Below are 12,494 nucleotides of genomic sequence, written 5' to 3'. Positions count from 1 at the left end.
GAGAGGGGGAAATGGAAAGCGACTGCTAATGGGTACTGTGTTTCTTTTTGAGGTGATGAAAATGGTTTGGATTTAGATAGCAGAAATGGATATACACCTTGTGAATATATTAAAAACCACTGAATTATATATATCCTTTACAAGGGTGAATTTCATAGTATGTGAATTATATCTCAATTAAAAAACAAAACCAGGGACTTCCCTGGTGGTCCAATGGTTAAGACTCTGTGCTTCCACTGCAGGGGGCGTGTGTTTGATCCCTGGTCAGAGAACTAAGATCCTGCATGCAGCGCAGCCAAAAAGCAAAACAAAACCAAAAAACCTAGGATCAAATCCAGTGTGGTCCCAGCAGATGACTTCCATTCTCTGAGCCTTGGTTCCTCATCTGAGGGGACTTACAGTAACCCCGGCTGCACCCACCTGAGATGGACTCTCAGGCCATCTAACAAGCCCATCTAACGGGGCTTGTTACTCTCACAGGTGCCTTTATTCCTAGTCTGATCATGGCTGCAACAATGAGTGGTTACTGCGCACCTGGATTCTGGCATCAGACCTGAGCACAGATTCAGGCTCCGCCACTCACTGGCTGTGGAATCTAAGTCTCAGTTTCCCTATCTGAAAAATGAGGATAATGATGGTGGCCCCTTCTAAGTGTTGCTGTGGGAAGATGATGACACAGTTGGTGTAAAACACAAGACACAGTACATCTGGCACTCTGACGCTCAGTAAGTACCAATGGGCTGCTGTCGTCTTTTCTTCTTCTTCTTCTTCTTCTTCATCTCCCCTTCCTCCTCCTCTTTCTTCTTCCTCCTATTGCTGTAGTGGTTGCCATTGTGGCCAATTAACCCCAAAGTCTTTTACTTCTCCCTCCCCACCCCTCTCTCTCCATCCCAGGATTTCCCTGTTGCCTCCCACTCCACTCGTCTGGCCCAAGTGGTGGTCTGGACTCAGCTGCCTCTTGGCCGGGCTCTTAAACAATTCTCTTTGCTCACAAAGGTCCAGGTTTGTCAGCCTGCCACCCCAGGCCCTCAGATAAAAGTGCTCATCCTTCCTTCCATTTGTGGGACAACCTTGGGGTGCTGATCTCCTCCCTGCCAAGTAGATGGATGGCAGGATGTCCCCCAGAAAACTTTGGCTCCTAGCTGCTCAGAAATCAGGAGCCTGGCGTGGTCCTCACAGCCCCACGTGGAGCTCTCTCCTGGGGCCCCTCGCCTTTGCTGAAAAGGGGAAGCTCTGAGGCAGCTGTTCAGGGCAGGGGCTTTCTCTTTGCCTCTCAGTGGAAGCAAAAGCCCAGACACTACTTCTAGGAATTTATTCACCAGTTGCATTCTCCCTCGTGAGTATGCTCAGGGAAGGTTATTTCGGCATTTTTATGTAAATGCAAAAGACCGGAAAAACCCAAAACATCCATCAATAAGGGGACCAGTTCTATGAAGTTTGGTAGGTCCATACAGTGAAAAACCAGACGGCCATTGGAAAGAACCCATCCTTTCTCCCATTTCTTTCAAAGGAATGCCTTTATATATGTGCTTGCATAGACTGTTTCTGAAGGAAAAATAAGAAATCATTAAGCTCGTTTGCCTCTGAGAAGGGGAAATGAAATGTGGTTGAGAGGTCAGAGGTGAGAAAATTACTTTTCAGTCTACCCTGTTTTTGGCTGCATGAATTTAAAATTTTATCTTTTTGAATTGGTCAGTCATGCATATGGAAAAAAATTTCAAATCATTCAAAAAGGTATTTGGTGGAAAGTAAGTCTTTCCTCCTCTGAGCAGCTGCCCCCATCCACTACCCCGTTTCCCTCCTTAAGGGCAACTAATGTAATGGATTGTTTGTATATCTTTCCAAATATAAGCTATGCATTTCTGTAAATCCACATTTACATGTAAGTAAGTGTATTTTTATAGAGGTAATATATGCATAACATAAGCTTTACCATTTAAATTGTTTTAAAGTGTACAGTTCAGTGACATTAAGTATATTCACATTGTTGTGCTACCATCACCACATTCCATCTCCAGAACTTTTTCATCTTCCCAAAGTGAAACTCTGTCGCATCAAACAATAACTCCCCATTCCCTCCTCCCCCAGCCCCTGGCAACCAGCATTCTACTTTTGATCCCTATGAATTTGACTACGTCTAGGTACCTCACAGATACCTCTAGGAATCATACAGTATTTTTCTTTTTGTGACTGGCTTATTTCACTTAGCATAATGTCCTCAAGGTTCATCCATGTTGTAGCATATGTCACAATTTTCTTCCTTTTCAAGGTGAATAATATTCCAATGTGTGTGTGTGTCTATCACATTTTATTTTTCCATTCATCCACCGATGGACACTTGGGTTGTTTCCACCTTTACGTATTTTTTAATAAACAAAAATTAATTTAAATAAAAGAAGAAGGAAGTTTGGGGGAAAGAGTATTTGATCTGGGAGCTTCCCATGCATTGCCAGTGTTGTAGAAGGACAGAAGGATAGGGCATCATCAACCTCTTGACAAAAGGAGGGAAAACATCCCCTTCTTTGGCAACTGCCCGTGATTCCCCGCCTTCAGCCCCGAGAGAGAAACTCCCCTTTCCTTTCTTTGAAAGCTGGTCCCTTGAGCCCTGCCTGGTAACTCAGGGCTCCTTGAACGCAGTACCTGCCTCTTCTGCACCAGGGAGGCCAAGGGCCCTGGGGGAGCAAAGGCCTGCTGGCTGCACGTGTGGCTCACCGTCTTTACAAGCCCCAGGGAAATGGGGTGCTGGGTAGCAGAGGCTGAGCCAGCAGGAAAGCCTTGGGGCCCTGCCGAGTCCCTGGGGACGCAGGTGCTCTCCAGGGGGGAGCCCCTGGGCCCACCCCCTGGAGGGGCCTCCATGAGGGCCCCGTGTAAGGAAACCCCGAGTTCAGATGAAGAACTGTCAAACCAGTTCTCTGTCTCTCACTTGCAGTCCTCCAGTGACAGCCCATTTTTACAAGATGACTTCCACATTTAAAAAATATTTTTTTTCTTTTCTCCCCATGTTTTTGTTATGAAACATTTAAAATGTTCAGGAAAGTTGTTAGAGCAGTTCCATGATTCACTACCTCACTGCAACATTGTTAACATCTTGCCATGTTTGCTTTGTCTTTCCCTTTCTCTCTCTGGGATATGATATACCTATACACATACATACACGTACATGCGTACAACTCATTTACACATACATATACACATGTACATACACGCACACACCACACATGTGCATACATACACGCACATGTATACAATACACACATACATGCATGCATATACACACGTATGCACATGCACATATATAGGCAATACATACATGCATATACATACGTATATGCACACACACACATATATCCCTCTACATACACACATCTATATGTACTCACATACACACACACCCACACACACAGACACACACACACACACATATATTTCCTCTGAACCTGTACTCTTTGAAAGTAGGGTCATCATGAACTTCACCCCTAAATACTTCAAGTGCATCTCTTAAGAACAAGGACATTCTCTTACACACCTTTAAAGTCTTTATCATACCTAAGAAAATCAACAATAAAGCCCTAATATCATCTAATATTTAAATTTCCTCATTTGTCCCCAAAAGGTCTTTTATAACTGTTTTTCAAAATTAGGATTCAATCAAAATCTACATATTGTACATATTTGGCTGTTATGTCTCTTCAATCTCTTTTAATCTTCAATGTCCCTAATCCACATTTTTAAAAAAAGAACATTGACTATTTGTTGATCTCCACACAGTCGTCTTGTAGGAGACCTGGAAGGCCCCACCTTCTGGAGTTGTCTGTTTTCTTGCGGGATCACTCATCTTCCTCTAGCCCCTGTAGTTCTTGTAAACTGGAAGTTAGGACTAGAGGCTTGATTAGATTCTGGGTTACACCTTTTCTTTTTGTTTTTCTTTCAAGACTTAATTTTTTAGAGCGGTTTTAGGTTCACAGCAAAATTGAGAGGAAGGTACAGATATCTCCCACATGCTTCCTGCCCCCAGGCAGGCGTGGCCTCCCTCACTATTAACCTCCCCCACCTGAGTGTACCTTTGTGACAAATGATGAACCTACTTTGACACATCATAATCACCCAAAGTCCATAGTTTATATTATGGTTTATTCTCTCTTGGTGTTGTATAGTGTATGGGTTTGGACAAAAATATAATGATGTGTATCCGTCATTGTGGTATTATACACAGTATTTTCACTGCCCTAAAAATCCTCTGTGCTCCACCTACTCATCTTTTTTTCCCTCTAACCCCTGGTAACCGCTGATCTTTTTACTGCCTCCGTAGCTTTGCCTTTTCCAAAAGGTCATATAGTTGGAGTCATATAGTTTGTGGCCTTTTCAGATTGGCTTCTCTCACTTAGTAACATGCATTTAAGCTTCCTCCATGTCTTTCCCTGGCTTGATAGCTCTTTTCTTTTCAGCAGTGAATAATAATTCCATTGTCTGAATGTACCACATTTTATCTATTCACCCACTGAAGGACATCTTGGTTGCTCCTAAGTTTTGGCAGTTGTGAATAAAGCTGCTATAACATAGGCTTGTGTGAGGACATAAGTTTTCAACTCCTTTGGGTGAATACCAAGGATCATGATCACTGGACCAGAGAGTAGTTTAACTGATAATATATACATAATGTAAAATTTACCATTTTAATAATTTTTAAGTGTACAGTTCAGTGGCATTAAGTACATTCATACTGTTGTGCAGCCTTCACCACCATCCATCTCCAGAACTTTTCCGTCTTCCCAAACCAAAACTCTGTATCCATTAAAAACTAACTCCCCGGGGCTTCCCTGGTGGCGCAGTGGTTAAGAATCCGCCTGCCAGTGCAGGGGACACAGGTTCGAGCCCTGGTCTGGGAAGATCCCATATGCCACGGAGCAACTAAGCCCGTGCGCCACAACTACTGAGCCCGCGTGCCACAACTACTGAGCCCGCGTGCCACAACTACTGAGCCCGCGTGCCACAACTACCGAAGCCTGCGCTCCTAGAGCCCATGCTCTGCAACCAGAGAAGCCACCGCAATGAGAAGCCTGCGCACCGCAATGAAGAGTAGCCCCCGCTCGCCGCAACTAGAGAAAGTCCGCGTGCAGCAACAAAGACCCAACGCAGCCAAAAATAAATAAATAAATAAATTTATTTATTTAAAAAAAATCCACAAAACTAACTCCCCATTCCCTCCGCCCTCCAATCCCTGGTAACCACCATTCTGGTTTCTGTCTCTATGAATCTGATTCCTCTAGGAACCCCACAGAGTTGTAATCATGCAGTATTTGTCCTTCTGTGACTGGCTTTGGGTAATGCCTTTTGACAAGAGGACTTCCAAGGCGATGCTGTGCACCTCCAATGCACATCCATCAGGAGGCTCATAGGAACTGCAGCTGAACAGGCCCTGCCCGGCCCTGCCTGCAGGCCCCTCCCATCTGGCTGCCCCCTGCTCCCCGACCCACTCTGCCCCAGCTGCTCAGCCCTCTCACCCTTTGCACTTGCCCCTTCCTCCCTGGCAGGTTTCTTAGTATCTTCTGAATTTCAGCTTGCATGTCAGCCCTCACAGAGTAGTCTCCTGACTACCCAAACCTGCTTCCCCATAGTCACTGTCTATTTTTCTCTGTTTCATTTTCTTCACGGCACTCACCACAGCCTGACATTACCTTGTTTGGTTTTGGTTTTTTTGGGTTTTTTTGCCTGTTTATTGTCTGTCTCCAAGGTAAACATGAGAGCAGGGACCTATTCACTGTTGTGTCCCCAGATCCTGGCAGTGTACCTGGCACGTGGCAGGTGCTTGTATTACTCTCCTCTTGCTTCTGTAACAAATGACTTGGTGGTTTAATACACCAATTTATTATCTTACAGTTCAGCAGTTCAGAAATCCTAAATCAGTCTCAGTGGAGTAAAACTGAGGTGTTGGCAGGGCTGTGTTCCTTCTGGAAGCTCTAGGGGAGAATCTGTTTCCTTGCCTTTCCCACCTTCTCGGGCGCATAGCGTCACATCATTTGGACTTCTGCTTCTGTCATCCCATCTCCTGTCTGAATCTGACCCACTCACTGGCCCCTCTTATAATGACCCTGTGATTGCATTGGGTCCATCCAGAGAATCCAGGAAGTCCCTCTGTTTTTGTTTTTGTTTTAATATTTATTTATTTTGGCTGCTCCGGGTCTTCGTTGCGGCACGTGGGATCTTCGTAGCGGCATGTGGGATCTTTAGTTGCGGCATGCGGTCTTCTTAGTTGCAGCATGCAGACTCTTAGTTGTGGCGTGCATGTGGGATCTAGTTCCCCGACCACGAATCGAACCCGGGCCCCTTGCATTGGGAGCACGGAGTCTTACCCACTGGGCCACCAAGAAAGTCCCAAGGAAGTCTCTGTTTTAAGGGCCTTAACTTCAACACACCTGCAAAGTCCTTCTTACCATGTAAGGTCACATATTCACAAGTTTGGGGAATTAGATATGGACATTTTGGGGGGGTTCATTATTCTGTTGACCATGGGCTCAATAAATATTTGTTGAATGAATGAATGAGTGGATGGATCCCTCTACAAATGGAGTGCTGAGCCCTGAACTCCAGGATGGCTTATCCACTTACAGGCAAGGCCCCTCCTCCTCTGAGCCTGGGTTTCTTCTTCCACTAGGTGTGTTCTGAGCACCCACCGTGTACCCCACTCTTGGTAGACCCTGGAATGCCAAGACAAATAAAGGGAGGCCCCACCTTCTAAGAGCTTGGAGTTTGGCTTCTGGGAGGAGACTGAGAAAGAGGAAACCTGACGTAGTCTGTTCAAGTCCACGTTCTAGGTCACCTCAGAGAATTTTGGAGTCCTGAGGGGGTGTGTTTACCTAGAGGGTGACATTTCAAATGGCTCTTGATGCACGAGTAGGAGTTTACGCGGTAGAGAAGTGGCAAGGGCATTCACGGCCAGGGACAAACCACAGACCTCTTTGAGAAACTATGAGGACTGTGGATGTGATTCCTCAGGGGAGGAAGACCAGTTGGGCGGGGGCGGTGGGGTCGTGTCCGGAATGGAGGCCTCGAGGGCCAGAATCAGGAGCATGGGTTCAGGGGCCCACAGCAGGGTTTTGAAGCAGGAGAGAGGCATGTGCAGCTTTGAATCCGGGCTACTCACTCTGGTCACTGCAGTGTGGAGAGGGGAACGAGGGGCCAGCATCTGAGCCTGAGGTGGGGGTGGCCTGGACTGGGCAGGGACAGTGGGGATGGAGATAAGGGGACAGATCCGAGACAGACTGAGGTAGTAGAATCAGTGGGACGTGGCGGTAGATTGAGAAGGGGGTGGGTGAGGAAGAGCGTGGAGACAGCTGCGAAGGAAGAACAGGCAAGTTGGAAATGTGTGGAAGCTGTTTACAGCTGTTGAGTGGACCATGAACTGGCCCAAGCTGAGACTTTGTGAGAAGCCCTAGAGGACACCGGTGATGGGGCAGAGAAGCTAACCCAATGGGTTCATAGGCTTCTCCCTTTGAAGACAGATCAGTGATGAAGACTTCATCAAGATGGGCCTCAGTTCCAGGTGAGGGTTTAGGGCTGTTTGGCTCCTGTCCACATTCTCACTTGATTTACAAACAACCACTGGGGTAAATACGTAGGACTGTAAAACCATCTCCCCCATTTCTAGATGGGTAAACTCAGTCCCAGAGACATCCAGTGACATGGCCAAGGCCACACAGCCAGCAGACCCCAGGGAGCACAGGCCTCCAAGAGGCCCAGCTCAAGGGGGATTTTGCAAGTCTCTTGGGACCCAGGGGGGAGGTCAGGGTGGGGGTCCCCTTTGAGTGGTTCCTGGCCACAGAGAATTTCCTTCTCTTTGGAGGAAGTGGGAGTTCTTCTTTCATAATGTGAATGTCAGAGATTCTGGGCTCACCGGTGACTAAGAGTGTCTGAGGCCTGTGGGTGTAGCAAACACTTAAATACCAGAGCTTCCTGTCCTTTGGCGATTGTAGACATCTGAGCTGGGACACAAAGGACAAAAGTATGGCCAGCCTGCAGACCCCACTCCTGGCTGCCCTCATCCTCCTTGCTATGATACTTCAAGCAACAGAGGCAGGTGAGGTTGGGAAGAGGGAGGGCTCTCTGCAGAGGTCAAGGTCAGATACTGGGGTATCTTCCTCATGTGGTAGAAAGAGCACTGAACTGAGAGCAGAAGACCCCAATCTGCCACTGGCTCTTGGGCTAGTCCCGTTGCTTCTCTGGACCTCAGTTTACACATCTGTTAAATGGATAGTCTTGAAGGCTTGGAGTCTAGGATCTATCTCAGCTGGGCTCGGGGTTGCAGTGGGCATGGCCCAGGGTCTCCTACTCCAGAGAACTCACGGGTAAGGCCTTGGGACGTGGAGAGGGAGCCACTGAAGGAGGCCAGCTGGGGTGGGTAAAGGCAGGAGCAGGGGTAAGAGATATTCCCTTGGAAAACTAGTCCTGCCCTCTCACCACCCCATCTTTCTCCCGAACCTGCCCTCAACACTGGGTTCCTGACTTCTCTTTCCACCCCAATGTACACTCTTCTGCCCTACGATGGGGAGGGGAATGAGCACTGGACTGGGAGTCAGGGAGCTAGGAGCAATAACTGCTCAGTTATGGGGTTCCTGAGCGCCTTCCCTGCATTACAGGCCCCATAGAGTAGGTACTATTATTACTCCCTGGGTCTGAGGAGGAAATTACGTCTCAGAGATGTTAAGTGACTCAGGGCAGAGCGAGACTCGAACCTGGGTTTCCGTGCCTGGACTCTGCCTGAGCCCTTGTCCTGACTCTCCAGGGTCATGCTGTGTGATCTGGGCAAGTCCTCCCCCATCTCTGGACCTCAGCCTCACCATTTGCATCATGAAGGGGATTAGAGTAGATGTGAGTTGAAGGGAAGTTCTCAGATTACCTGGGAAGTTCTTCAAAATGTCCCCCTGATTCAGCAGGGCTGGGACTAGGCCCTGAGCTTTTCTGACAAGCTCCTAGGCGATGTTGACGGTGTGGGTCCACAGACCTCAACTTGAATAACAAGCTTCTAAGGCTCCTTCCTGTTCAGCGTCTCTGGTCCCATCTAGAGCTTAGGGCATTGTTGATGCTCGGTCGTTCTGAATCCCTCTCCCTTGAGCTGACCAACGCAGAGTGTAGACTTTGGGCACTTAGTGGCTTCTCAGAGGCCCCAAGAGTGGGGACGTTGAGGGCCCAGAATCCTCTGGACACCAACCTTCCACATGAGAACAGAAAAGCTGGGTCAGAGGTTAGGGCCAAGGGAGAGCAGCCTGTGACTCCTCTGAGCACGCTTCCCCCCCAGGCCCCTACGGTGCCAACGTGGAGGACAGCGTCTGCTGCCGGGACTACATCCGTCACCCCCTGCCCCTGCGTTTGGTGAAATATTACTACTGGACTTCGGACTCCTGCCGGAGGCCTGGCGTGGTGTGAGTAGGAAGCCGGGGGTGCAAGACCTTGGAGAGCTTGATGGGTGTGGCCTGGGAGGCTCCAGGTGCACGTGGGTGGGGTGCACCCAGGGATGGAGGAATGCAGCTGGGCATCCAGATGTCGGCTGGGAGCACTTGGCTGAACTACATGGCTCAGCTGAGGCTTGGGTGTACAAGAAAAAAATCATGTTATCATTCAACAGATATTATCAGGCACCTCTTACGTGCCAGGCAGCGTGCCAGGTTCTGAGGATGCAGAAGGTGCCGCTCCACGCCGGCAAGGCAGATAGGTAGTGCAGAGCTGCCGTAGAGTGTAGGGCTCAGCGTACGGGCAGTATGCCTGGTTCCACTGAGTCAGCGAAGATGCTCCCATCAGAAGCATCTTGGATCCCCAGTGCCCTGGGAGTCAGTTATGTGAGGCAGCCTATTCTTACCAGGAGCGTATTAAGAGCTGACACTAAGTGCTTCCTCAGGGCCAGGCACTGTTCTGAGCATGACTGTTTAATTCTCACAATGATCCTACAAGAAGGTGCTATTCTTTCCATTTTACAGATGGAGAAACAGGCTCGGGGCAGGGTGAGGGGAGAAGTGACTTGCTCAAGATTGCCCAGGCTGGAACCAGGACTCCTGGGTCCTTGTTTAGGGCTTTCTCCTAAGGTTCTTATTCTCCTTTGCTGCTTTCTCTCAGCTTCTCTGCTTCCTTTTCCTCGGCCGGGAGCCTGGCCCCGCCCCCGCCCCTGCCCCTCCCCCTGCCCCTGCCCCTGCCCCTGCCCCTGGCTGGGTGACGGGACCTGTCCTTCCTGGGGCAGCCCCTCTGGCTGCTGCTCTGGCTCCTCAGAGCCTGCTGCCTGCCAGACCACAGAGTGGGGGGTGTTTGAGCTTGGGGACTTATGACCCCCTTTGGGGCCCTGTCATCTTCTCATCTTCATCCTTCTCACTCATCTTCCGTCCCTCAGAGGGGTCTGTGGATAAAACACAAGAAGGCTGAAACGGGAAGGCCTGCCACAGTTCTGGTCACTTCAATACTGGGCCTCAGTTTCCCCATCAGTATAGCGGGAGTGATCACTTTCATTTATTTATTTATTTATTTTTTTTTTTATATATATATTTTTTAATTTTATAGCTACTTTATTTATTTATTTATTTATTTTTGACTGTGTTGGGTCTTCGGTTCATGCGAGGGCTTTCTCTAGTTGCGGCAAGCGGGGGCCACTCTTCATCGCGGTGCGGGGACCGCTCTTCATCGCGGTGCGCGGGCCTTTCACTATCGCGGCCCCTCCTGTTGCGGGGCACAGGCTCCAGATGCGCAGGCTCAGTAATTGTGGCTCACGGGCCCAGCTGCTCCGTGGCATGTGGGATCTTCCCAGACCAGGGCTCGAACCCGTGTCCCCTGCATTAGCAGGCAGATTCTCAACCACTGCGCCACCAGGGAAGCCCCTCATTTATTTTTTTAATCAAACATGTGGAGAGTGCTTGTTAAGTGCTAGGCACTGTTATAAACACTTTATAAACATTAACTCATTTAATCCTTCAAGCAACCCTATGTAGTAGGTACTGTTACAATCCCCTTTTTACAGGTGCATAAATGTGCACAGCGAGTTATGGGGCCTCTCAAGCATCACAGGGCACAATAATAGTAAGTGGGAGGTGTACTACTCAATGCCTGGCATATAATAGATACTCAATGAGAGATGGTACACATGTGATTATTGGATCTTGAGCCAGAAGGGATTCTAGAAAGAATGTGGCTCAATGAATGAGAAGATCAAAGCTCAGAGAGGGTCTGAGCCTTGTCCAGTGTCACAAAGCAGACAGGGCAGGCTGGCCACGTGGCCAAGATCAACGCTGCTTTGCTGCCTTCTTTGTTCTTTCTATTCATTGGTCATCTAGGTGTGTGTGTGTGTGTGTGTGTGTGTGTGTGTGTGCAGATCAGGGGTGTTTGTTGCAGCTCTGGCAAAAGTGGAAGCCTTAGCCCACTACTGCCATGTGGTCTTGGGCTACTGTTCACCTCCCCTCTCTGTGCTCAGGTCTCTCAGAGGGGCCTGGATAGGGATGCTCGTTCACAGCAAGCACGATGTGTCAGGTCTTACCAGCTCTGGCACTTAGGCAAGTTGCTTTACCCCATTGGGCCTCACTTTCCTCAGCTATGAAGTAGATAGAATATTGGAGGCTCATAGGGTTGTTGTAAGGATTTATTAAGGAAATCAATGTTAAAAGTTCAGGCCAGGCCCTGGCACAATTATATATCACCTACCGTCTGCTGTGCACTGTTCTGAGCACTCCAGTTTATATTAACTCAACAAATCTTCATCAAATTCCTATGAGGTTGGACCAGAATTATCATGCCCGTTTTACAGATGTGGAAACTGAGGTTCAGAGAAGTTAAGGGACTTGCTAACATGTGGCAGAGCTAGAATTCTAATCCAGATAGGCTGGCTCCAAAGTTCATGCTCTTGGCCACTACCCAATACTCTCTTCCAAAGCAATGTCAGCAAAGATTATGGGACTCCTGGGCATTCTATTTCCTGGCCTGACCTGGCACTCATGGCTGGGGCTGAAGGTATGGGAAGTCCTTGCTGCTTATCTCCCCCTCTCCTTCTTAAGAAATGTGTTTGCCTACAGCAGGTGACTCATAATTGCTAAGGTTCTGCAGCGGGGCTGTGGCATCCTTGCTGCATGCTAATGGGGCCTCCTTGTCTCCCTGGTGTCTCCGCCTTCCAGCTTGCTAACCGTGAGGGACCGAGAGATCTGTGCTGATCCCAGACTGCCCTGGGTGAAGAAAGCTCTCCAGAGGCTGGACCAATGAGGCAGGCCCTGCCCTGAAGACCATGGCCTTGGCTCCTCCAGGAAGGCTCATGGAGCCCCACCTCCCTGCTGTTACAGCTGCTCCCCGACACAACCCTGTGCCAACAACCCTCTCAGCGGTCCCTGATCTTGATCTCTGCAGCTGTCACTCCCAGTCAAGCCTCCAACTGTCACTCTCATCTCCCCACTTACCCTTCCAACCCATCCTCTGCCCCACCAAAGCCAGAGGGTCCACAGTCCTGGTCAGTCACTCCCCTGCTCAAAATCCTTCCA

General features: G+C 48.8%; 1 protein-coding gene across 1 annotated transcript; it reads left to right on the top strand.

The window, feature by feature from the left end:
• Positions 1 to 8,001: 8,001 nt before the first annotated feature.
• CCL22 (C-C motif chemokine ligand 22) lies at positions 8,002 to 12,222 on the top strand. The gene is made up of 3 exons (XM_007167550.1): positions 8,002 to 8,074; positions 9,293 to 9,416; positions 12,138 to 12,222. The coding sequence occupies exons 1-3, from the start codon at positions 8,002 to 8,004 to the stop codon at positions 12,220 to 12,222; spliced, it is 282 nt and encodes a 93-aa protein (XP_007167612.1).
• Positions 12,223 to 12,494: the final 272 nt, after the last annotated feature.

The sequence above is a fragment of the Balaenoptera acutorostrata genome, chromosome 19 (genome assembly GCF_949987535.1).
Source record: "Balaenoptera acutorostrata chromosome 19, mBalAcu1.1, whole genome shotgun sequence".
Classification (NCBI taxonomy): domain Eukaryota; kingdom Metazoa; phylum Chordata; class Mammalia; order Artiodactyla; family Balaenopteridae; genus Balaenoptera; species Balaenoptera acutorostrata.
The sequence above is the reverse complement of the archived record's forward strand: the minus strand, read 5'-3'. Positions and strand labels throughout refer to the sequence as shown.

Excerpts from the sequence above, each read along its gene's own strand:
- CCL22 (XM_007167550.1), top strand. The coding sequence starts at position 8,002 with ATGGCCAGCCTGCAGACCCCACTCCTGGCTGCCCTCATCCTCCTTGCT. Across the intron at positions 8,075-9,292 it reads ACTTCAAGCAACAGAGGCAG|GCCCCTACGGTGCCAACGTG; the intron begins GTGAGGTTGGGA and ends CTTCCCCCCCAG. Across the intron at positions 9,417-12,137 it reads TGCCGGAGGCCTGGCGTGGT|CTTGCTAACCGTGAGGGACC; the intron begins GTGAGTAGGAAG and ends TCCGCCTTCCAG.